At 29.3% G+C, this 27,307-nt stretch overlaps 2 protein-coding genes across 3 annotated transcripts; one reads left to right on the top strand and one right to left on the bottom strand.

Moving 5' to 3' along the window:
• Window positions 1-2,603: 2,603 nt before the first annotated feature.
• On the bottom strand, window positions 2,604-3,852 carry LOC122509191. Of its 2 annotated transcripts, none has more exons than XM_043623032.1 (2): window positions 3,722-3,852; window positions 2,604-2,881 (listed from the first exon to the last, which is right to left on the bottom strand). In XM_043623032.1, exons 1-2 carry the CDS (start codon window positions 3,834-3,836, stop codon window positions 2,682-2,684), a joined length of 315 nt encoding a protein of 104 aa, XP_043478967.1. In that variant the 5' UTR covers window positions 3,837-3,852; the 3' UTR covers window positions 2,604-2,681. The 2 variants fall into 2 exon arrangements, with proteins under 2 accessions (XP_043478967.1, XP_043478965.1); XM_043623030.1 differs by having other exon boundaries at window positions 2,604-2,887; window positions 3,722-3,848.
• Window positions 3,853-8,594: 4,742 nt separating this feature from the next.
• On the top strand, window positions 8,595-24,488 carry LOC122509189. Its single transcript, XM_043623028.1, has 2 exons — window positions 8,595-9,397; window positions 24,176-24,488. Exons 1-2 carry the CDS (start codon window positions 8,783-8,785, stop codon window positions 24,200-24,202), a joined length of 642 nt encoding a protein of 213 aa, XP_043478963.1. The 5' UTR covers window positions 8,595-8,782; the 3' UTR covers window positions 24,203-24,488.
• The last annotated feature ends 2,819 nt before the right edge of the window (window positions 24,489-27,307 follow it).

Below are 27,307 nucleotides of genomic sequence, written 5' to 3'. Positions count from 1 at the left end.
ACAACTGAGAGCTTTTTCTTTCGCCGGTTGGGTCCGCAGACAGTCAATCTCCTGCTCCCTGGCTTTCCCATCGCTTCAGACAACAGTTGTTGCACCTCTGCTTCTTGGGTAAGACAATCCAAATCATGGATCTTGAGTGCAACTCTTCGATCAATCGACTGAACCTTACTCATGCTTGCAACCACCTTGGTGATCTCAGCGGTGAAAGCGTCCTTGTTGGATTCTCCTCTGATTTTAATCAGAAGATCTCCTTTCTTTGTAGCTTTTGCTACTACTATTCTCGTATGGCAGATGTCCGGGTTGACCTCTTTACGAAGTTTACCCAGAACATCAGCATATGTTAATCCTTGTCCGACTCGGATTAGCACAGCGGATCCTTTTGTCCTTTTATTTCCAATCGAAAAATCTCTGGCTCCGGTACATCCGTTTCTATTGCAGGTGCTTCCTCCTTCTTCCTCTTACCGGCTTGGACTTACCGGCATCTCTTATGACGCTTTTGAGATTACGCCTATAGTAGAGCTCCCTCTCCTCCTTACGGTCCTTGCGGTCACACTCCTCACCGCTGAGAACGCATGCCAAATCGACGCCCGACTCATCTGCCGCGGCATGCTTTACTTTTGCCTCTTTCAGCAGGACTTCGATGACTTTGAGTCCATCTTTTACCGTCCTATTGATGTTCTTCTGAATGTCGCAAGACTTCATCATCTTTGCGACCTCCAACTTGATTTTGTCGAGACAAACCGTCTTTTCCTTTCTGAACAGCAAGCATATCTCGCGAATCTCTTCTAACGCTTCGTCGTCTACTTCTGAATATATAGCGCTATGTACGGTCTTTACGCTACTGCAACTTAACACACTCAGAAGGCTCGACGCTCTTCCTTTTCTCATTCTTTCTCCTTTCACGATGTTCTGTGGATCTAACCTTTCCACCATCACCCGTGGCACTGCAAGAAATTGTGCGCCCCCACAATCCGCGCGCACTTAAGCATTCGTCCTGGGATCGATGGTGAGATTTCCCGTCTCTGGCTAAGAAAGGATTGAAGTACTGATTACAAACTTTAACTAAATGATATCTATTAAAGAAATATATCTTTTCATGGCATGTATTTTTAAGAATAATGAGAAAACAGAAATTCTAGATCCTTTAATGTTTAGAGAGAAGATAACTCTATGGGTAAATGGAGTTTTCTTTTATTACTTTTGGACACTAGTTTTTGTTTCTCTTTGGCATAGCAGGAGGTTAGTTGACGTCCTCCTCACAGAGACAATGACTTTTTGTTTGATGGTGATCTTTTCCTTTTGCAGACACTGTTTGAGTAAAACGTATCTTTACTCCTAGATTATATGGATGATTTCTCTTTACTATTGAATTTACAGACGATTTTTAATTTATCACGGTTTTTTAGAAGAACTGACTTATAGATGACTTCTAGTTGCAACTGTTTGTCTAAAACTGAACTTATCTTGCAGCTTTTTTTGAAAACAATTGTTGTGTGACCACCTCTTTGATTCATCATTCTGAACTCATTAGATTGCCTAGAGATATTGTTCTATTAAATATTATTTGTTATTACAATTCGTTTGTCGGATTCTATTATAAATTAGTTGGACAATTTTAATCGACTATAATTGCAAATAATAATTAGTTTTATTGATATTGTTCAAAACCGAAAAATATTAATGCACCACAAGATTTTATTTAACTTTTTCTTAATGTTAGTTCACTTTTCACTAATATTCTTTGCGATTCAGTTATAAAAAGCTATAAAAGACGCAATAATTCACTAGAAATAGTGAATTAAAAAATAGAAGATAACAAAATAAATTTCTTAGATAAGATATTAATAAGGAAAAATAAAAAAATCCTGAGTCTTATTACTTATTCTCTAGGAAGAATAATTCTTAATTAAAATTCTATCAATGAAAATGTTGATGTCAATAACCAAGTTCGACCTCCCTAAAAATGCGATATTTAATTAAATACCCGCATTTCTCTCAGCAATGTCAAAACTTACACTGTTGATCTTTACCTTCAAATGCCTTACAATTACGATTAAAAATATTACCTTTTATTTGAAATATTTAGAATAATTATTACTCGTGGATTGTTGACAATTTTTTCATAATTAATTCATTATACTAATTAACAGAAATAATACAGTAATTATTAGTTCTCAATTACAAAATTAATAATATATTTAAAAAAATTTTCAATAGATAAATTAAAAAATATTATTGAAATACAATATCAATGTAAAAATCTAATATTGTGTTAGTTGTTAAATAATTTAAGCAGAGTGAATTACATACATAATTTCAAAATACCTTCTGTTCATTTTAATTAAAATTATTGAAGCTGACAATTTCATGTCAAATTATTTTACATATTAAATTAATAGAGAATATTTAACTACAGTCGAGAAAATATCTACAATTGATAATTTATGCATATTCAGTCGGTCGACACTTATAATCTGCGAATTAGATTTATTTTAAAATAATTTTATTATTTGACAGTATTTTTAAAATTATAGAAATGAAATAAAAAATTATGAAAATTCTCCAACTCCAACTTTCAGTTTTATAAAAATAAAATTCTTGATATTCCAGTTTGTGATTATATTTAAAAATGAAATAAAATTCAATTTTTCTTTGATAAAATATATAGATGAAAATTAATCTTATTTAGTGAAAGACATATTTTTGAAAACATTCAAACTGAACGAATAATAGGAAAAGAAAAATCTCTCCTTGGGCGAAGAAATGTTGATTAGAATTGCAACCCAGAATGTCAGCTTACACGAAACGTCCATTAGCGTAGGCGTGTTGTCGCAGTAGATCCAAAGTACGCACCTGGTACTTTCTTCCGTCAAGTTTACATCTATTTCTCAAATAAAAGTGACGAAAAGTACCAATTTTTATCAATCATAAATTTTATCCTCTAATTCTGACACTTTTATTGAATAGAAAAGGAAATATTGAGCTAAGAAATATTAATGAATTCGTCAAAATCTAAAATCTCATTAAAACTATAAATAATTGTGCAATGACAAATGATATTTTTCTAACTCTCCATTAAAATGGAAAATTAGAAAAGTCTAACTATAGTCAGGACCAGAAAATCTGAAAATTTAAGTAAAAAATTTATTTAATGAAATAGGTCTTAATTTAAAAAATAAAAAATATTCTTTTTAATTATGCTTTCAAAATGTTTAAAAAATCCACAGTTTCTTCTTCTTCTTTAAAAAAGATTTCCTTTACTTATTTCGTTACCAACATTTCTTTCATTAATCAAAAATATAAATCGAATGCAAGCACTTTTTGTATAACATGTCCGCCATATTGGAGCCGCCATTTTGAATTTTCGAAATCTGATTGTAAAGCCGTTATTATCTACCCCAAAATCCCCCATGTAAGGAATTTTAACAGAATTCATTTGCTAGGTTTTTCGAGAGCACGAAATGGTTAATGTTAATAATTAATCAATAAAGTTAACAATTAATAAATAAAATAATAATAATGAAATAACAATAATCATAAAAATAACAAAATAAAAAATAAAATGATAATAACAACTACAAAAAAGAAAAAAATTAAAAAGTTAAATTCCTAAAAGAATATTAAAACATTTTTTAGTAATAAAATTTTTATGTCCTGTAAGTTAAAATGAGATTTTAAAAATTTAATAAATGAATACTTTATGTTTACTTTGTAAAATTACCTTTTACTGCATCTTCAGTAATGAATTTAGAATAATCAAATCCACCTGAAGGTTTACAAGTAACGCAGTAAAAAAAACATATCACTAAAAAGAATAAAACTGCTATTAGACGCATTTTAATTTTGGGAATATTTAAAATTGTTCTGTTATTGACAATTGTCTCAGCACTCTTTATATAGGAAGTGTACATATGACGTAATCGAATTTGACTTTTTAATTATAAATCTCATTATACAGAAAATTATAATAATATAAAATAAGAATAATTCATTTAATAGTGTTCAAAGAGATTTCTAGAATGTACACAAAAACACATTTTTATTAATATCACAGATATTTGTTAACTTTCCTTTCATATTTAATAAATTTAATTCTTATTTAATTTTTTATCTAATTATCTATAATTTTTGGATATATTATTCAAACAAAAAAAAACAAAATAAAATGATAAAATAAAATAACATAAAAAAATGTAATTATTTAGAATGCAACAAATTCCGAATTGTTACACTAAAAAAAAATTGTATTTAATTTAATTAATTGATAAATTAATGCAAAAAAACTTGGTTTCAGTTTTTTTTATTTAAATCTAAAAAATATGATTTAAATAACTTGGATCAACTTGGATTCTTTGAATCACACTTATTTAAACTAAAAAGAAACACAATTGAGTGAAGTAAATAATTAATTTAATTTAATGCATGAATACACTTATCAGAAAAGTTAATTAAAAGTATTTATTCGTTTCATTCAAATGCTATTTTCAGAATTCTGAAATTACTTGAATTTTATAAACATTTTATTAAAGAATTATCAAATTAGTCGAATTTTGTGAAATTGAATTCCAAATAATTGTTAAATAATTTTATTAGAAATTTAAAAAAGTAATCAAATTTTCGAAGAATTTTTGTGTGGTAAATGGTAAATAATCGAATTTCACAAATAGACACAATCGATTATTCATTTATGTTTTTTGGTATACAATTAAAATTATTATCCTAGTTAATTTTAATAAGATTTAAACATACAATTTTGTTTAGAAAAATTAAACTTTCAAATAATTTTATTCGAAATTATTAAATTGTTAAAATATTTCAATTCTATTGTTTAAAAATAATTGAATCGCTATAAAAAAACGAGTAGAAATCGAAGTATGGGCAAAAGATAGAAAAGTATTATTTTTAATTTTTTTAATAAATAAGTTGAGTCAAACTCAGTTGTTATTAATGAATTAAAAGAATGAAAAATCTTAAATTACTCTTTAATATTTATTCGTTTTAATATTTTTTTAATACAATAACGATTGAAAATTCGAATTATTTTAAATTCCTAAGGTAACGTTGATTTCTTCTCATTTCTGTATAATCGTTTTAGGAGGTTCATATCTTCTACACTGATACATTTTAATCCCATTAATTGTTGTTCTATATTCTGCGCAATAATCTGAAAATAATTTTTTCTTTAATAAAACACATTTTTAATATACCTACAAGAATTTGTTTTTGTAGAAATCTAAACTTCATACACCCAAAGAAAAAAATTAATAGTCATAGAGAAACTGTAATTTTAATTTTTTTAACTTAAATAAATTATATTTTCTGCAAATGAAATATTTCTTTGGGTATATGATTATATTTATATATAAAATGGGTTAGAAATTTGTTTTAAATTTGTTAAAACTTACGCAATCCAAAGTCCTCTTCTTCAAACCAATCTGATGGATAATGTGTACATTCATACCAGAATTCATCACCAATCACAGGTCTCATGCATATTTCTGTAAAATTTAAATGGTTAAAAAATTTGTTTCATTAAATTTACAATATTTCAAACATTTGATATAGTAATTTAATAATAATAATTTTCTAAAATTCTATGTTCTATAAGTTAAAATGAGCATTGAATACTCTACTTCTACACTCTATGTTTACTTTGTAAAATTACCTTTTACTGCATCTTCAGTTATGAATTTAGAATAATCAAATCCACCTGATGGTTTACAGGTAACGCAGTAAAAAAAACAAATTACCAAAAATATTAAAACTGCTATGAGGCGCATTTTAATTTTGTGAATATTTAAAATTGTTCTGTGATTGACAATTGTCTCAGCACTCTTTATATAGAAAGTTTGAATCTGACGTAATCGTATTTGACTTTTTAATGTAAATTTCATTATAAATGAATTTAATGTAAAACTACAATGACAATTTATTTAATAGTGCAGATAATAATTATTCTAATAGCTATAAATAATGATAATTCATACAAGTGTTCATCTTCATAGAGATTTCTAGAATCTGTGTACACAAAAAACACATTTTTAGTAATATCACAGGTATTATTGTTTACTTTTCTTTTGATATTTAATAAAATTAATTGTTATTCAATTTTTTCTCCTATTATCTACAATTTTCTTTTATATTTTTTTAATATATTCTAAAAAAATTTGGTTGTTAAAATATTTCAATTCTATATTGTTTAGAGATAATTGATTCGCTATAAACAACCCACATATATTTTCAGACTATTCACATACTTTAAAATATGAAAAATTTTCCAAAAATTGATTCTAGTTTTTGACCATACTTTGCCTGACTTTTCCCATACTTTTGAAAAAGAAAAAAAATAATAAATAATGATTCTATGCCCTTTGACCATACTTTTCCAGACTATTCCCATACTTTAAAATATGAAAAATTTTTCAAAACTTGATTCCAGTATTTGACCATACTTTTCCAGACCGATTTCCATATTTCAAAATATGAAAAAAATAAATTTTTTTCCAAAAATTGACTCTGGCCTTTGCCCATATTTATTCTGACTCTTCCCATATTTTAAAAAATGAAAAATATGTAAAATTTTTCAACAATTTATTAATTCTAGTTTTGCCCATACTTTGTCTAACTCTTCCCATAGTTTTGAAAAAGAAAAAAAATTTTTTTTGAATGATTCAATAACTTTTGACCATACTTTTCCAGACTGTTTCCATACTTTAAAATATGAAAACAATATGAAAAATTTTCCAAAAATTGATTCTAGTTTTTAACCATACTTTTTCTCACTCTTCCCATACTTCAGAAAATGAAAAATTTTTTAATATAATAAAACTTTTCCAAAAATTGATTGTAGCATTTGCCCATACTTTTCCAGACCTATTTTCATATTTCAAAATAAAATATGAAAAAATGAAAAATTATTTCCAAAAATTGATTCTAGACTTTGCCCATACTTTGTCTGACTTTTAACTTTAAATTTTCTATTCTTTCTTGAATTTTTTTCATTTTCTGAAGTATGGTATACTTTGATTTCTACGCGGGAATTAAGTAGCAATTTGACTTAAATTGTTTCAAAAAAATTTTGTTTGGTTTTAATAATTTAGTAGACTCTAAGAAAAATATACCTACTTTTATTTATTTCAATTAAATAATACTTGCTATAAATAAAATTTTTTCTTTAGATATAAGTAGTTTTAGTCATTATTAAAGTCCAAGTCTAAGTCCAAGTCTTAGTCAGGATCAAAGTCTAAGTCATAATCCAAGTTCTTGTAAAAATCTTAGTCTAAGTCTCGGTCAAAGTCTTAGTCTTAGTCATGATCAAAGTCCAAGTCTAAATTAAAGTCATAATCGTGGTGAAAGTCCAAGTTTCGGTCAAATTCAAGTCTTAGTCAAAGTCTTAGTCAAAGTCTTAATCTTAGTCTAAGACTAAGTTTTTGACTTTGACCATAGTTAGTCTTAGACTTAGATTAAATTTTTGCAGATTATTTTAATCCATTTTGGTGTTATTTTTGCACCTCATGATTTACTGTGCGAATAAAAGAAAAAAATTTAATTAATCATTTAATTGGATCAATTAAATATTATTAAATCCAATTTATTTTTTTCAGTATAATTAAATTAGTTTTTTAAATTTTAATTCTAAAACTTTTGTCACGTAATAATGAAAGTTGAAAAAATATTTTTTTTTTTGAAATTTTTATTTTCTTCCGCTTTCTCGATAAATAATGAGAATTCAAGTTCCAAGTGTAATGACCTTAGGAACATTCTATATAGGTTAAACAATAAGTTATGCGACAATCAAAAGCCCGTATGTCTCGTGGCCTACGAACTGAAATTGCCTTCATCGCAAGGACTTTTCTCCCGCAGTCTTCATCATCACCGAAGTCAGTTTATTATTCAAGTCTTCTCATATTCTTCAGTCTTTAATTAACTCTCTATGTGTGCTATTCTTTTAAAAAATATTTTTCCACTTGTATTAAGATATTTTAAAATTCAAAAAATTTTATTTTAATATTCTTGTTCTATAATTGAGAGAAAAAATATTTGCAGCTATTGCAAACAAAAAAGGGATGAACTTATATGGTTTGGTGGTGAGAGATTTTCACATTCACGTGGCATGAACCTCCATGGGGGTTGTGTTAACTTAAGTGAAAAAACCTGCGAGAGGTCTATTTCGACGAACCACCATCTTGTATGGACCGCAGAAAGTAGACGACTCGGAAGCACATTGCAAGTCGAGTGGACGACCAAAGTGGATCAGTGAATTCATCAACTCAATCGAAATTACTTCCAAATTCATTATTCTCAACGAACAATCCATCCTTTTCTCTTTTGTGAAATTATATTTGTTATTATAATTTCATTAATCAATGTGCTTTTTTAGATGACTGAAAATTGAACTTTGTTAAAATACAAGAAATTATTGAAATTATGATTAAAATGAAATTCTTTAGAAATAATTTATTTCTGTGTGGTGAAATATATTGGAATTGATTGTAAACAATTGGATTTTTGTTTCGAATAAAATTAGAGGCGCAAAAACAAAGAATAGTGTATAAATAAATGGCCTTCGAGTACGAGGTTCACACTTGATAAGCACTGACCGGAAGAGGTAAGCCCGGATGTTGACTATCGGCAAGATAATTCAAGGTATAGTCGAAGTTTACTCCAGTCTCGAATTGACAAGCCAAGAGAAAACTTGACCTTTATTTTCACCGAAAGTAAAAAAAATGTAGACAAATTTTACAAACAAAATTTTTTAAAACTAAATTTGCACCCAATCATAATGGAAAATAAGGGAAAATCAACAGAGTGGGCTTTACTTTTTCCCCTAAAGGCCGGACTTTTTGCAATGAAAACATCAATTTCGCCACGAAACATTTCCCCACGTGAAAAGGAGAAATTCCCCAAAGAAAAGTATGGCCAACGAGTGAGAATTCGACGAGGTTCATCGTTATCGGATTTAGATAAGCTTATACAAAATAAATCGACACTACCCGATGTGGTGAGATCAACAACGGAAAAAGGATCTGAATCATTGCCTCATTCGCCAGCATTTTCAAGGACAAATTTACAACTTGGAAGTCCACAAGTTCGAGGGAGTATTGGTGATTTGATGAATCTTAAAAAATATGGTGGATCAACTTGGAGTGTTAGGAGTGAAACTTTAATTGCTCGAGTTGTGCCACTCAGTACAGTGACTCCAAAACAAAGTTCGCCCGTTGAAAGGGATGAGGAAGATTTTCTCGACGACTTTCTCGAATATCAAACAGCCGGTGAACCCTTGACTTGTGCACAGAGAACAGTGAGACTAAGCAAACTTATTAAAAAACAACGCAGACAATCCAGAGTACTTAGTCCTCATGCATTACTTAAGCAAATCAAGGAATCTGTTCAAGGAGTAAGTTTACTATTATTAGATTTCGAGGAAAATTTATTTATACTAAAGCAGGGAAAAAAGTCAGTCACGTTTTTTTAAAAATAAGATTATATACCTATTACAAAACTATCAGAAAAAATTAGTGAAATTTTAATTTTAACTTTATTGATAAGACAATTAAATTTAACTATTATATCGTTTTATTCAAATCAAAGTCTTTCGTTAGACAAAATTTATAAAACTGAAGTTACCAACGTTTATTCGACGAAAAAGATAAAAAAAAATTACCTCCAAAAACATGAAACTAAAGTTACCAACGTTTATTCGACGGATTTTTTTTTCTTTTGTTAATTTTTCTATTTTAATGTTAAAAGCCCTTTAAAAAAATAGCAAAAGGATCAAAGTTGGGGAAAGCAGTAATTTTGCTTTTTTGCACAGATTTTCTAAAACCCCCGACATTTCTACTAAATTTTCATTTCCTCGCCTCGGAAGCAATTTTTCTCTTTTGCTAATTATTGTTTTAAATTTCTTGGCTTTTTTAAAAGTGCTATATCAATTCAGATGATAATTAAATTTTACGGGCGATATTTATTGCGGGACAAATGCTAAAAATAATAATGTATTGAGTAAATGTGCTTTCAGAAGCACGGTAGTACTGAAAGTGACACGAAGTTCACTTCTGTTGACTACTCCCAAAAAGTTATTCACAATTAAATAACAATTAAATTATTATTAATTTATTAAATTAAAATAAAATTTAATTACTTAGATATTTTCTTTTGTACTCCTGACTTGTTAGTTTATATAGAAAAGATTGGTTTAATTGCAAGTATAAAATTGGAACCACCTTTTTGCATTTCGAAAAACGAACATCAGATTCGTAATCAGCAACCCCAAAAACCCCCTAGTAACAAATTTAAAGTGACTACGATGAATTTTTAAAAGTATTGTCCACCATATTGGATCCGCCATGTTGAATTTTTAAAAATTGACACCAGGTTCGTAATCAGCGACCCCAAAAACCCCCGAGTAACGAGTTTTAAGTGACTACGACGCAATTTGAAAAATTTGTCCGCCATATTGGAGCTGCCATTTTGAATTTCGAAAAACGGACATATGATTCGTAATCAGCAACCCCAAAAACATTCGGATAATAAGTGACAAGTAAATAAAAATTTTTTTTTTTGATTTCGTAAATAAAATTATGAATTTACTTGAAAAAATTCTTACCGCCGCCATTTTAAAATCGCCATTTTGAAATTTTTTAAAACACGGAAACATTTTTTTCTCTTGGTAGTTACTTATTTTAATATCAGAAGCCATTTAAAAAAATTTAAAGTGGATCCAAGGCGGGAAAGTTTAACTATAAAAAATAACGTTTTCTTCAGGAAATTTGAACAAATTTCAAGCAAATCCGTTAAATTTTAAATATTTTCGTCCGCTGTATTGGATCCACCATTTTTAATTTTCAGAATCTGACTTCAAATTCGACTGAAGTAATCTTCAACATTTTATTAATTATACTATCTATTCATAGCATTTTGCCGATGGAGACTTTATTAAAATATAGTTAAATCGAATGTTAATACTTTAGAAAATTCTCCACAGAGTTAATGGAGTGTTATAAATAAGAAGATTGATAAATATTCATAATATGCATTATTATTAATGTTAATAATTATCCTTATTGAATTTTAATGCAGAACTTAAAAGGTTTTTTAGAAGAAAAGTACATTTTACAAATAAATTTATAATTGAAATAAATAAAAAAAAATAAAAATAAAAAATAATAAAATAAATAAATAATAATAAAAGAAAAAAAATAATAATAATTGAAATAAATAAAAAAAAATAATAAATATTAATAAAATTAATAATATTTTTAAGAAGTTACTTTTACTTTAAAGTAATTGCGAATCTAATGCTAATTTACACACTAAAAAAAAAGTTTTACTTTCAGCCTCTTTTTGAGGCTGAATTTAAGGTGTAAACGGAGTCAGACTTTTTTTTCCTGTGTAATAACATTAAAGAAACTAAAGATAGATATTTAATTAAGTGAATTTATAATCCAAGACAAGAACATTTTATGACATTATACATAGATTTTAATAGTTTTTCATGTTAAATTTGGAATTTTACATTTGGATTTCACTTGTCTGATGTTCATTAAGTATCTAATGAAATGAAAAATAAAAATAATTTTACAAAAATCTACATAGATTTTTCGAATCGCTAATTACGAATCTGAATTGAAATTTAATAAATTAAAAATGGCGGATTCAATATGGAGGACAAATTTTTAAAAAATCGGACAAGTGAAAAATGTATTAGCACTGAAACCACGGATTTCGTACACCAATATTAAATTAATTTGACTAACAAACAAATCAGATAAATGCAGAGAAAGTTAGAACGAAAACCAAAAAAATTTTACCAAAAGAGACAAATTTTTTACATTTAAGTTATTAGAAAAAAAAATAAAAAAAATTTTCTTTGGTTCGCCCTTTAGAAACTGACTTTATAAACAACTTAAGAAAGTGTTCCATAAACCAATTTTATATTTATTTAATATACAAAAAAATTAGAAAAATACAAAAAATTAATGCAAAAAATCCAAAAAGTTCTGCTAAAGAGCCAATTTTTTGCATGTTTTGTAATGGAAAAAATAGAAAAAATTTTTTGTTAGAGTTAGCACGGTGAAAATGCGGTATTGAAAATCCATAAGTGGTTTTTGGTTTTTCAAAAAACCGGTTCTTAAGTCGGTTTTTGGTTTTAAAACTGAAACTGGTATTTTTTAAAAAACCGGTATTTTTAAAAAACAAACGGTATTTTTAAAAAAAAACGGGTATTTTTAATACCGGCATTTAAAAAAAAGGTTTTTTAAATACCCATTTTATTTTATATGAAAACTGGTTCAAGAAAATTTAGTTTATTATATAAATCAGGTTGTTTTTGGAAAAAAAAATTTTTTTTATTGATCGGTCAAGTAAAATATTAAATTTTTATGTTCAAATTTAAAAATTTAATAAGCTTAAATTAGGGTTAGGGTTAAAATATTTATTAAAACTTTCTAGAAAAATTAATTTTTTATTTTATTTTTGGGACATGTTTTTACAAATCTGTTTCGGTTAGATTCGGTATTGGGTTCGAATAACCGGTATTTCCCTCACTGTGATTGAAAATTCAAAACACGATTTTTTGTATCCTTCAGCTTTACCAAATTTTAATGCTACGCTATTCAGGATATTTCCCAATGGAAAAGAAAGAATCTTCTTCGTGATGATGTTCTATATACTGCAAGGTGAAATCTTTGACGCGAGAAATCCTACTGTCCGCTTTTAAAAAATAAAATCACACTATTCTCAATCCACATTTTTTTAATTTAATTCTAATCACAATTTCTTCAAAGGACCTGCAAATATATTAATATCATATAAAAGTTCTTTTAAAAAAAATTTCATTTGAATATAAGGATGAAATTTTTTTTCTTTATTAATTCAGTTTTTTCTTTTTTCCAATAAAAGATTTTTAAAAACAATGCTGTATTTTAAAGAATCCTCTTTTTTCTTCACTTGCCAACAAAAAGAAGTTTGTTAATAGCTGTAGTTAAAACTGGAGTTTTTGCTGTTTATTATTACCCAATGAATACATAATTATTTGCATAAGAACTGTTATTAGGTAAGAGAAAAATGTGTCACTATATTTTACTGTTTTAAATGTTTCAGTTGTTGCACTACTTGGTAAAAATATAAATTTTCTAGAAAACGATCATATTTACTGTACTTATCTATACACATTTATGCTTTCCTCTTAAAACGCACATGTATTAGTATTACTTTTTTTTAAATAATTGACTACATCATCCAAAATATTCAAATATGTAAAGCTGGCTAACGCTCACATTCATAAAAATGAATGTTATATTTGCCTTTATATTAATTTGTGCTCCGGTAATGCTTTTTTATATCATATTTTTGAATTTAATGATCAAAGTTTTTTTTAAACATTAATGCTATAGAATTTTTAAACATGGAAAATACCTTTTTGAAACCAAATACTTATTTGTTGAAAAAATATTTTTTTATTCAACTGGGACTTTACGTTACAAAAAATGAAGTATCGACCAACCAGTCTGTACGAGGTACTTGGAGGCACCTCGTTAAACTTAAAACGTACTCTACTGACACAACGGAAAGACACTCACGTGGTTTGAAATATTCATATGATAACTGGTTGTTCGTAAAGGTAAATGACCTACATATTTTCCCAATAATCCTTTATTCAATTACCACTTAACTCTTCTTAATAAATCAAATTTTTATTTATAACTTATTCAAATAAAAATTATTTAATGCAAAAAAAGGTAAATATAAATCAATACAGAGTCAAATACTGGTTTTAAGTTTAAAGTTTTTTATTCTTTTTATTTGAAGAATTAATTGCAAAAAGTAATGGAAAAAGAAAAAAAATCTGTTAATTAAAAAAACTCGTAACTTTATAAATAAAATGTTTTTATGCATTTAATTTTAGATATTTTAGTCAAGAAAGGTTAAATAAATTGTAAAAAAGAAAATTGTGGAAAAGTAGTTAAGTTTTTTTGTAGGGCATGAAGAGGCAGCAATGTAGGGCATATATGATAAAACAGTTGAAACACAGAACACGATCTCTTCAACTTAAAGTGCATGTGTCAAATGTCGGAATTCATTTCATGGACAGTAATGATGCGAAATGCCGTTAAAGAAAAAAGTTCTTAAAACAGTTAGCAGTTTTCAGAAATAAATAAAAATACGAATTTATTTAAAAATTTACAAAACTAAAAAATAGTTAATTCCATTATTTGAAAAAGAGGGAAGATGTTATTTTCTCGTATAATACAAACAAGAGGAAATGTTGAACAACAACAAAAAAAAGTGTATAAAGTGTGTCGTTTTTTAATTTTTCCCGTCACGAAAAATGAAGGAAACTTAGTTGAATCCGTGGCTCTTGTAATGGTTTAATACCACTTACAAACAACTCTTGGGGTGTGAGGAACCACTATAAAAAGTAGATTATTTCGAGCCAATCTTCGCCTCGGGGATAAGAAATGTGAAGAAAATAGAAAGACGTATAAGCGCACTACTAGTTTAACGAGGTATCTTCTTTGTAGCTCTAAGTATCATCTCAAATCGACTGCATTCCGGAAATGGCTATAATTTTAAGTAAATAAGTCCTATACAGTAATTTGTTTTCAAATAGTGTAGGTAAATACTACGAAGTAGATTTTAAGTAAAAAGTATAAGAATATTTGAATAATTATAAATCTTTAAATGTATATCCAATGATATATTTTACCTACTAGGTGAACAGCTTTTTGTCTAAAGATAAAAAATCTTGACCCTTTCGTGCCCCGGAAAATTCAGCGGATCTAATAGTCCGCGGAGAGTAGAGGTTAAGGAGATTAACACATTATATACACAATCACTGAATTTAAATTTACTAAATTGACGAACTGGCAAAAAATAATAATTATACTCTCGACGACGTGGAGCTGACGAGATGCGCGGCATGTAACCATCAAAATGTGAATGAATATTAAATGTCCGACTAGGCGTCCTTAGCGTTTTTTTCTTGACAGTGAGTCCCAAGTGAACTACTTATTAAATGCAGATTTTATTTATCTGCAGTCGGTAATTATTCGCTGTCGATAACACAGAGCACTAATTTATTTAAAAAAACAATCAATTCAACTCTAAATAAAAATAAACCCACTATCAATCTGTCAAAGAAAAAAATAAAATTCATATAAAATATATGAAAGTGCACATATATTTTTATTTCACATAAAGTATATATCATAAAGTGTAAATCTATAGTGCCGGGATTTTTCAAGGTTCAAGAAGTAAATTCTTACGTTTAGCTATAGGAAACAGACCGATCAAACTTTTCGAGGTAACCGTTGCAAGAGCCGCAAAACCAACGGAATTTATTACCCCCTCTGGTAATGGGGTAACGTGCTTCTGGCCGATAAAGCGACAGAATATATTGCCAAACATGTTGCACCATGCGGTGTTGGGAGATACTTTTGTCAGTTTGAGTCTTGGAGTTTTTGGCCATGATGTACAAATTTCTATAGTTGAATGATTTCATTTCATCTCCCCCAATTTTATTATCAAGTGAAAATTGATATCGAAACCTTTATACACCTTCTGTTTGTTAACAATAAAAGAGAAAAAACAATTCATATTTATTTCAGTTTTTAACCTGATTTTAACTTCGATATTGTTTTGTATGAAATTTTTCAAAAATAATAAATATATTTAGCTAGGATTAGAATCTTTTTCTATTCATAATCATAGAGGAAAGAAACTAAAAATTTAATTCATGTGCATTAATAAGAATAATTTTTATATGCGTCTGCAAGAAGATAGATAATTGATTCTTGAAATGGAAATATAATTTAAATCCGAGAACAATACACACCTCTGCAAATATTTGAATTATCTGATTTCTGTAAAAGAGAAATCCATTATGTATTTAAATAATTATTTTAAAAAAGTTGATGACGTATGAATAGCAAAAGAAACATATTATTATAATAATATTAATTTTATATTCATATTCATATTCATCATAATTATTATGAATTGTATTTAATTTTAAGAATTTGGATTTGGATAAGTCAACATGAAAAATAGAAAGATGTGGGTTTTTTTTGTTAAATTCAAATTATCAGGACCACCAAACTGGTTAAAACAGACATTCTCAGAGGAGAATTATTGCTTTCGAATGTAATCGATGTCCGATAACCCCGAAATCCTTAGCTTTGTGTGTTAACAGTTAACTATGTCAGGCAGCAAATGTTTAGAGTACCAGATTCACTTTGGTGACTTATGATGACCTCTCTTCTCACTGCGCCGTTAAATAATTATCTTAAAACCCTTTTAATTATTAAAACATTGCAAATTCTTACCATGGAGGTTACTAAAACGTTTGGAAGTGTCATGTCTCAAAAAAAGAAACTAAACATACAATAATTTATATTTTTTATTATTCGCATCGGTGGTATTATCCTGTTTTATTTACAGAGCTAAAGACTCTGAGAAAATGGTACTAGTAAGAAAGAAAATTTTTATTAAATTATCATTAAGGAATTTATTTAAACTCTTTACGTAAGTTAAGGATGTTCCAAAAATCTGGTCTGACCAAAAGTAAACTTGAATGTAACTTAGGGAATATTCAACGGATCCACAAACTTAAGTTCTTGATTTGATGAAGATTCGTAGACTGAACTCTTTAGCTGAATAGATTGTCACTAGACTAATATTTGGTAGTTATTCGCGAACTAGTTTTTGTTGACTCTTTGGTTGTACACGAATTACGTTCTTGTTGACTCGGTGGTTACACAGCCACACAAAAAAAATAAAGTGTCTTGATCTGGGGTCGAGACATATGTATTCCGATGTATTTCGATGCGCTGAATCCGAATCCGCCATCAGAATTTGGCCAATGGGTCCTGGTTTCGCCCTAACCTCAAAAAATACCCTAAAATCGTTAAAATGGTCACTTTTGAATTATCAAAATTGAATCTAACCGCATATTGATAATTTTCTAAGATCCCTTAATTTAAATAAACTATTCTATAAGCTTTTCAATTGAAAATTCATATAAAACATTAAATATATCGAACCTAACCTCAAAAACACATCTAAGATTCCAAACAAACAAATGATACCATTCACAGCGCAATAAAAATTATGTAAGCTTATGAAAGTTACAACTTAGGTGTTTTATGACTGCTGATTACGAAGCCGGCATTAGTTTATCAAAATTCAAAATGGCGGATCCAATATGGCGAGCAATATAATTAAAATTTGTTTGGATTGGCTTGAAAATCGTTACTCGGGGGTTTTTGGGGTCGCTGATGACGAATCCCATGTCGGTTTTTAAAAATTCAAAATGGAGGATCCAATATGGCGGTCTTTATTATTTTAACGTTTATTTTAAATTTATTACTCGCGGTTTTTCGGGACCGTTGATAACGTATCGTATAGCAATTTTTATAATCTTAAAGTTTTACGAATTGTTAGAAAAATTGTTAGAAAACAATTCGTAAGACTTTAAGATTATAAAAATTGATATAGGATTCGTTATCAAAAGTCCCGAAAAACCGCGAGTACTAAATTTAAAAAAATCGTTAAAATTAATAAAGACCGCCATATTGGATCCTCCATTTTGAATTTTTAGAAACCGACATGGGATTCGTCATCAGCGACCCCGAAAACCCCCGAGCAAGAATTTTCAAGCCAATCCAAACAAATTTTAATTATATTGTTCGCCATATTGGATCCGCCATTTTGAATTTTGATAAACTAACACCGGCTTCGTAATCAGCAGTCATAGAAACACTTAAGTTGAAACTTTCATGAGCTTACCTATTTTTTATTGCGCTGTGTATGGTATAATATGTTTGTTTGGAATCTAAGATGTGTTTTTAAGGTTAGGTTCGATAGATTTAATGTTTTATATGAATTTTCAATTGAAAAGCTTATAGAATAGTTTATTTAAATTAAGGGATCTTAGAAAATTATCAATATGCGGTTAGATTCAATTTTGATAAATCAAAAGTGACCATTTTAACGATTTTAGGGTATTTTTTGAGGTTAGGGCGAAACCAGGACCCATTGGCCAAATTCTGATGGCGGATTCGGATTCAGCGCATCGAAATACATCGGAATACATATGTCTCGACCCAGGATCAAGACACTTTATTTTTTTTGTGTGGCTGTGTTATTCATGTACTAGTTCTTGTTTGTCTGGTGGTTATTCGCGGATTAGTTGTTGCTGATTCGGTGGTTATTCGCAGACTAATTCTTGTTGACTCTTTGGTTGTACACGAATTGCGTTCTTGTTGATTTGGTGGTTATTCGCGGATTGACCAATATGCCGCGGGTGACCCTTTTTATTCATGTGTTCCTTAAGGTGTAAACCGCACACTTTTACAACAATTTGGGGTATTTTTTATATAAACAGATTTTACGAGAAGGCAATTAACCTCTGTATCATGTCACAAAGATTTTTGTTTGGTGATCTACTCTTCCTAGTTAAAATAATGAACGACTTGCTTATTGTTCTGAGCTTTTAATTTTATTTGGTGTTTACGTGCCGAGAAACTCTGCTAGAGTATTCTGTTTAATGTGCCTTTTTCCAGAACAAATTATATCGAGTTTTCTGTCGTGAATACGTTGAGCGATCAAGCTAATTAATTTAATAATGATGCTAATTTCTTTGGCATATCATTGAGATCTTTTATCTCCGAAACTGGGTAATGCTATATTTGATGTAAATAACATTGGTGCTTAATTTTATATACTACACCTTTTACTATTAATACTCAGTACGAATGGGATTTGTTCATATGCTTTCAAATAAATAAAAGTAGCCGTTTTAATTTACCGTAAAATATAGTGGACATATCTAAGTAAATTTAATTTTAGGGTTAGAGTGGAAAGTATCATTTTATATCATATGATATGTGATATTATTTCAGTTCCAAGGGAGCATCGTATATTTCTTCTCCAATACAGAGAAAATGGGTCTTTGGTTTTACAGTGTCAGATATAAAGTTACCAACTTCTAGTCATAACCACACGTATAGAAGTACTGTATATATATATATATATATATATATATATATATATATATATATATATATATATATATATATATATACAAATATTATATTTTGTTCGATAGACAGTTTCAACACATCATCCCTTTGCGTGTTTGGAGCAATAATAGTTTCTTGGATTACGATCCAACAATCTTATTTATTCGTTTATTGAACCTAATATTTTATTATTAATATCATTTATAAGCAGTTGCTTATATTCTTCCAATCTTTTTATTTGTGGCATAACTGATAAATTTAAATTAAAATCTAAATTTCTCCTCTTAGATTAATTACAAAAGTCAAGAATTTCTAATCTAAGAAATAAAGACATAACAATCTAGGAATGCATAGCATTTCTTTAATAGTCGTAACGAATATAATTTATCAGCGTGGTAGTTAAAATAGTAGATTATAAAATTTTTGTGTCAAACGTGAGTAGAAAAGAAATGTATTGATTAATATCTGAACAATAAAAACTTATGTAGTACCTTTTGTCTGACACTGAAGTTTCCTAACTTAATTCCTCTTTTAAAACTTTTACGAAGATTGACTTTACGATTATTTTAAGATAAAATAGTGCTTTTAGGCATTAACAGATTCTTGTGTAATTTTTCGACTTTTGCCTGAGGCGCACATTGGACGTGAAAGATGTATTGGAATTGCGCCAGAAATTTCTCACTAGAATCACGTATTACTTACATTCAAATGAAAAGGGGAACTAGAGAACTTTATTACATTCTAAATTATTGTGTTTAAAAATTTATTTATTCAACGAAAGAAAATATATTTAGCACTGATAAATAATATAAATCAGAGACCTTTCTTATCCATATATAAAGTAATTTATTTAGAATTTTTTTAAAATTGCTCTAAAGATATGTTTTCATTCTTAAGGGAATATTTCATCCTAAAAACATTATTCTAACTGACTTTGCTCATTTTTATTTATTTTTCCTATAAGAAAGGTGTGAAATTTATCACATTCTAGTGAAATTTAAAATGTGGATTTTTAAGATCATTTAATAGAAAAATTGAGAAAGTAATGTAATAGCTTTTTCTTAAGTTTTCTTATCTTTATTAAAACTGGTCTCTGATAAAAGTATATATGGTCCATAAACGAAAGTTGGCACTTTAGAGCGATATAATTTATCATACGATATAACGTGTCTGGGACGCTCACTCTTCTCCTTTGATAGGAAAGGCAGCCTCTCTTTATACTTTACGGAACGAATGTACCTATACAATAATAATAGATGTTAAGGAAAGTTTTAGATACCGTCTCCTTTTCTTGTCAGCCATGTTATCTTACCAGTAGAATAATTTCATTACAGGATCTAATTTTTCCTTCTCTTGAAATTTATATCTTAGCATCATAAAGAATAAATTAGGGAGATTAATTTAAAAAAATTAAATTTGTAGAATACGTAATTGAACATAAAAAAATAAGTACTGATTCAAAAAGCTGTTTGCATTATTTGACAGGTGGTTATTAAACCAACAAAAAGTGATTATTGTTTGTAATTAACCACGTTTTAAATATCCCGCCAAGTGAATGTGCAAAGTATGAGAAAATATGCGAATACTAGGACATTTTAATTATTCGTCGGACTCTCATGAATAAATATGAATCCCAGAACCAGGAAGAATTCATTATTTCAACTGTTTGTATGATACAACCACCTGGTGAAGTTATATTTTGGCATGAGTTTCACTGTCGACATTTTACTGCGGAAATTAAAAAAAGAAACGTTTTTATCCCAATTTAAATTGAAATAACTTTTTTATTTATTAATTAAAAGATGTTTGTAATTTTTAATTTAATATTTATTGCTTTCTTATTTTTAAAGAAAGTTAGAATTAAAAGATGTTTTATTTTTTCATGTTGGAGAAAAATCTAAACGACTTTTAAGCTAATATTCTATATTCATTAAAACAAATACAGTTTAGCTTCTAAATGATGAAATTTTATGCAAAAACATTTTTGTCAAATGTTTATTGAGTCTTTTAAATAAAATGTCAATTTAATTAATGTCATTTTCAGATTGTTGATTGAATTTCAATTATTTCATTTCACCATCAGATAAAGAATTAAATATTATATAAAAAATTAATAAATACTCTCCCTCAGGTGGGATCCAACTTCTAAACAAACAGTTTCGCCTTTTAATCAGCATTTGAGCCATTTCAGTCCTTGTAGTTTTATTGAGAAAAATTACTTCAATTGGTTCTTTTCGTCAGTCATGAACATCAGTTTGTAAAAATCGTAAAGAGTGAAATTGGAAGAAACGCGTTTCAAAGTACGATGTTCGAAATGACTCAATCCGGGCTCAATAAAGTACACCTTAGTAACTTTGCAGAATCCCCTTTGCATGCAAGAAATTCGGAGTAGAAAATAAAAGGGAGTGGGGCGCCTGCAAGTCTGGCTAGTTGCTCGAACACCTGACTGAATCTATATTCGAGCTCGTAACTTAAAAAATATTATAGATTGGCCTCTAAAACTTTGGGCACATATTCTCTGATATAATACCCAAAGATTAGGGAAAAAAATAAATCAATTTTTTTTTGACAATCTAAAAATATAATTTTTTGGTTTTTAAGTTAGTAGATTCTAGATTATTGTAATATTTGACAGCTTGAGGTTAAATAACCGTTATTTCTTTAATGAAGAAGTAGCCTCAAGGCTACTTCAAGGCTCCCTTAAAGATCATGTCTTGCTTGAATCTAAAAACTTGTCTAAAACTTAAGACTGAACTTAGACATAAAGCTCGCTTGAGGTTCAAGGCTTACTTTAGGCTCAAGATTTTTTTAAAGCTAAAAAACTGATATAAAAATTAAAATTCAACTAAAACATAAGGCTCACTAAAGGCTCAAGGCACAATGATGAGCCAAGTTTAACTGAAGCTAAAAACTCGTCTAAGACTTAAAACTCGTTAATGATTGAATCGTACCTAACTCTGAAGCAATGTTTTAGAGCAAAGTAAGGTCATAGGCAAAGTTAAATCTTCAAACAAGCCTTGAACGAGTTTTACATCTTAAATCAATCTTAAGTCTTAGAAGAGCTTTTAGATTAAAGTAACTTTAGAGAATTTAAGACTTGAGACTGAAGCGAATCTTAAAAATTATAATTCATTCTTAAGTCTTAGACGAGTTTTTAGCTTCAAACAAGTCTTGTAGCTTTAAGTGAGCTTTGAGCCTTTAAGCGAGCCTTATGTCTAAGTTTAGTCCTAAATCTTAGACGAGTTTTTAGCATCAAAAAACCTTGAGCTTTAAGTGCGCCTTGAACCTTGAGTGAGCCTTTTGTCTAAGTTCAGTCTTAAGTCTTAGACGAGTATTTAGCTTCAAACAAGTCTTGAGTCCTAAGCGAGCCTTAAGTCTAAGTTCAGTCTTAAGTCTTAGACGAGTTTTTAGCTTTAAACAAGTCTTGAGCCTTAAGCGAGCATTAAGTCTAAGATAAGCCTTGAGCCTCAAGTGAGCCTTAAGTCTAAGTTCAGTCTTAAGTCTTAGACGAGTTTTTAGCTTCAAACAAGTCTTGAGCATTAAGTGAATCTTAAGTCTTAAGCGAGCCTTCTGTTTTAGTTCAGTTAAAAGTCTTAGATGAGTTTTTAGCTGCAAATAAGCCTTGAGCCTCAAGCGAGCCTTAAGTCTAAGTACAGTCTTAAGTCTTAAAAGAGTTTTTAGCTTTAAACAAGTCCTGAGTTTTAAACGAGCCTTGAGCCTTAAGCGAGCCTTGAGGTAGCCTTAATGGAGCTTTGTAGTAGCCTTGAGGTAGCCAACATTTTTTTACCCGGAATGGAGACATTTTACCGACAATTAGCCTGGATTAAGGAAGCACGTCAGGACCGTAAAATTAAAAGACAAGGCTTTAACTTAACTGTAGTAAAACACCTACTTGTAGAGTTCCATCGAAGAAAGCAAAGATGACCAAAGCGAATCAAGGTTGGACGTTCAAGAATAACCGTCACTGAAATTGCCTTACCCAAGTAGAAAAAATCCAGTCCTTAGAAAGTGACGAATCAGAAAAAGGATCATCCTAAAACACAATTGACGAAAGTTGAAGTTTGCAGTAGAAAATGGCAAATATCGTCAAGTCTCACTTCATCTAAATGAACCATAATAAGACTTTAATAGACATTTCTCAGATGATTTAAGTGCTTTTTGTCGACAAGCTTGAGAGAGCGGAATTGACGGTTGTAAAACCAAAAGAGAGGGATAAATAATGGTCCAGCCAAAGGGTGTGGTTTTTAGTGGTTTGAACAGAAGAAGGGCAGTCTTATGGCACTTTATAACCTTGGAGTATAAGCTTCTTGGTATTTGACAGCAGATTTTTCATCTTTCTCGTAAAATACAGAGTAAATAAAATTCGAATTGAATTGTGTTACTACCTACAATTAGATTTTTATTGTTGGGTCACGTCAATTGTTAATATATGCTTACATAATTATTGAAATATTATTTTTGAATTTTATTGGGGAAATAGAAATATAGTAGGGACATAAAACACTTTTCATCTATAATTGTCCGCTATGGCAAACTTTCCCTGCTCCAGGTAGGTGAACTCCCCAGATCCCGATGGAACTCCCGGACGACGTTACCTTATGAACTTTTTATGGAGATCATTCGGTAACTGAAAATTGAAACTTGCATCTACCTGGCCGTGCGTTATACGACCAATAACCTCTGTGATGAAGCTTGTCCCCTGAATTTGATTTAGTCACTAAGCCACATTTTGTTCACTAACTTTTTTATTGCTTAGGAAGCTTTTGGAACTATACAGCTAACGGTTAAACACAGCACTCGACGAACAGGTCCTAATATTAAATTATTAGGCAGTTGGTCTTAATTTACTCAAAACCTCTTCCTAAAACCCACAGTAAAAACCAAAAATAAATTGTAAAAACCTGGAAGAGTACCTGCGGGGTAATGCTTTGGCTAAATTTCAAGGATGCATTTAAACATAATTTGACAAATATTTTCTGCAATTATACCACTGCATCTGCCATTGCTTTTTTCTAAGTTAATTTTTTAAAAATTATATAAAATAAATCTCTATTTTGATAATTATATTATAATAATTGTTAAAGACTTGTTAATACATAGAGAGCAAAACATGAAAAATCATTTACTAATAATTTTATAAATTTCTGTTTCAGGTGAGTAAAAAACAAAAACAATTCTGAAATAAATGAATTTCTCAGTTTTATGTTATGTTGGAGAAGGTGAGTTTTTACTTTATATTTGCAAAATGCTTTGTCGCCTACATGATTTATTAATTCATGTACTTAAATTGTTGGTGTTTGACAAACACCACCTATGTAGAAAAATTTTACGCTCGCTCTTGAATGACTCTTAAAAATAATGGCACAATATAACCAACCATTTGAAACAGAAATACTTTATGTTACAGTATGTTAAGACCTTAAGTACATAAAGTATCTTAAATTTATACTCAGGAAAGAAATTTTTGTAAATAAAACATAACACGTACGTTTAGTTTTAATAATAATCCTCTCATAGGATTAATTAACATTTAAGTACAATAGATTTAAGACTTAACCTGTAAAACGAATTATAGAAAATTGTAAAAGATTATTAGTATACTTTCCAATTATATGAAGTTTTATGTCATTTTTATTTTTATATAAGATGAGAAAAATTAATAATTTGTGTCTAATTGTCTTGATAATTACACATCCTCCGGATATTACTTTAAGAAATCTTTAATCCTTTTGCGACCGCTGTTTTATTATTATTTATAGTTTTTGGATATCATATTCACTCCAAGAGCGAGGATATCAAGAAATAAGGGAATATTTCAAATGCTGATTTCGCACATTTTTTAAGGTACGTCCGAAAGGTAATTTAAAAATTTTTCTTTTTTAGGAATGTAATACATGCTGGTTGGCACATATTTGCACAAAAAATATGAAAAATCCAGTAAATTTTCCAAATATAGAGTGAAGTCGTCTCTTTAAATATTCATGAGACTTGGTGCAATATTCTTTCTTACTATATATATGCATATACCAAGCTTCATATTTTTGAGATTAAAAAATTATTGCGGAGAAAAAATGTAAGCAATTTCTTTTGTCGATGCTAAAAGACTAAAATTGTTTATATTTTATTTTTCTTTTGAAAAAATGAAAATTATTAATATTGTCCCTTTTTCTTTCTATAGTAATTGTTCACGCATTTATAATAAATTATATTGGAAGAGAAATGAGAATACAGTGAAGATTTAATTCCAGCAGCAGCTTTCACACATCTTATCAAACTATTGTGTGTGAGTAAAAGCTTTGTGGAATTAGAAGGGCGTGTCTTACGACAGAGGGTCGCCTTTGCAATTTACGAACTGACCATTTCCTAGAATGAAACTCTCTTTTTTTTCTTTTTGGTAATTGTTCGCTTTGTCTATAAACTAACGTGGAATTTCAAAAAATTTCTTGACAGCAACACGCAAACTATTCATTACTGTCAGTTAGAGTAAACTGTTTTTCAGTGTTTTAAAAAAGAACGAATCTTTTTTACAAAGTAATCAAAATTAGAATATATATGAAGACAATTATTTATCTTTTTTTTAATATTTTTAAAATTGTACGATAGTTCTGAAAAATTTACGAGGTCAGGCAAGGGTAATGCTAACACTATTGGTTCATAAATTCCTCTATGTGATACATGAAAAAAGCTCTTGAGTATGTTAAGAAAGTAAACAAGAAAATTCCCACTGGACTAAACTTTATCCACTTAAACTCTGCTTTCTGGCCATTTTGCGAACACTATTGGCTAGAGGTAATAGCTTCAGTAAAGTTATACGTGAAAACTGATAGTGCATTGAACTGGATTTAATAGTAATGGAAGTTAAATTTTGTATTGTAGTCTAGGAATGTATATATACATATATGTATATAAACTAAAGAAACTTTCTCTAAATGGTTTAACGATTATTGGACTCGAATGTTCAACTACAAGTGTAATTTGTTACAAAGCATGAAATATCGGAGCAAAAGTCCCTTTGACTGGTTATAACTTAATGCTTACTGCCATCGGTGTTTTAAACTTGGACTTTATTCAATTGACAACAAGTAATCCAGTTCTTGAAGTGGTTTCCTTTTTTATAAATGATGACAATTTTTTTACTTCTTACTTTTATTCAATTGACAATAAGTAATCTACTGAAAAACTTTTCCTGAGTACAACCGGTTTATTGACAATCGAGTTCTAATGGTGTTTATTAGAGATGCTTCTTTTCCTGCAGCAGACAAATAAAGACGTTTTCGTGTCCAGAGGGTAGTAACTAATTTCAAAACGCGAGTATTCAAAATTTAAGAAACTAGCCTAGAATTCGTTCCATAATCTATCGAGACTGACGTGACCAAGACGTGCACTCTGAGGAGTTGAATCTGCTCTTCGTTAAGCCAGAATCAAAATTCTAATATAGGAAGGCTGCCAATATTCTTGTCCGTTGCGAAAGATTTGTGAAATATAAAACTCAACGGCGATTTCTTGTCCAGGGTGCTCCATAAGAGAAGAAATCATCGCTGTAGCTTAGCCTCAGGTATAAGAGTAGCACGTCTATACACGTGGGGTGCAGATGAGAAGGATCGGGAGAAGGTGTTCACCTGACGCTGTAGCTCCTACAACCAGGTGTACTATCCTTGCTTCAACGATATCGTTCACCGAAGAGCACCTTGAGTGAACGTATTTAGGCATAGGGAGTGAGTTCGTAGCCATCCTTCCCGAGAAGCTCTTCGAAGCATGTCAGACCATGAACTGAGGAGTTGGAATCGTGCGGTGAAGTCAACAATTAATTATTATTGACAATATGTAATCTGCAGAAAATCATTTCCTGAGTACAATGGTGTATATTGGAGATGTTCCTCGTAACCCGGCTGCAGACAAACTGAGGCATCAGCTAGCGGACGTCCAGCATATAAAGGGGTCTGCTGCCTCTAGCAAGTTGTTAAATGGTGGGGGAAAGAAAGAGACGTTCCGAAGTGGGGGGAGAATAGGTCCCCAGGTACACAGCAAATTAGTTATGAATATCACAATAGCTCAGAAATTCACCTATGAAAGTTAATCTGTCTATCTCAATAGAATCAATTTTACATAAAAGCAAATTCAAATATATTTTGTATCATTCTTTGATCCTTGCTTTTACAAATAAAAGTAGAGTGTCTCTTAGTGTCCAAAGTTCTATTTCACCCTTTAACTTTATTGAAATCGAAAGCCGATATCTAGCTAATATTCCATGAAAGAGAATTTTAATTAAATGAAAACAGGCATTA

The sequence above is a fragment of the Leptopilina heterotoma genome, unplaced genomic scaffold (genome assembly GCF_015476425.1).
Source record: "Leptopilina heterotoma isolate Lh14 unplaced genomic scaffold, ASM1547642v1 Lhet_6, whole genome shotgun sequence".
NCBI classification, from domain to species: Eukaryota; Metazoa; Arthropoda; class Insecta; order Hymenoptera; family Figitidae; genus Leptopilina; species Leptopilina heterotoma.
Note: the sequence above shows the minus strand (reverse complement) of the source record. Positions and strands in the feature narration are given on the sequence as shown.

Excerpts from the sequence above, each read along its gene's own strand:
- LOC122509191 (XM_043623030.1), bottom strand. The coding sequence starts at position 3,836 with ATGCGTCTAATAGCAGTTTTATTCTTTTTAGTGATATGTTTTTTTTAC. Across the intron at positions 2,888-3,721 it reads TACTGAAGATGCAGTAAAAG|AAATAGATGTAAACTTGACG; the intron begins GTAATTTTACAA and ends CTTTTATTTGAG.
- LOC122509189 (XM_043623028.1), top strand. The coding sequence starts at position 8,783 with ATGGAAAATAAGGGAAAATCAACAGAGTGGGCTTTACTTTTTCCCCTA. Across the intron at positions 9,398-24,175 it reads TCAAGGAATCTGTTCAAGGA|GTGAGTAAAAAACAAAAACA; the intron begins GTAAGTTTACTA and ends TTTCTGTTTCAG.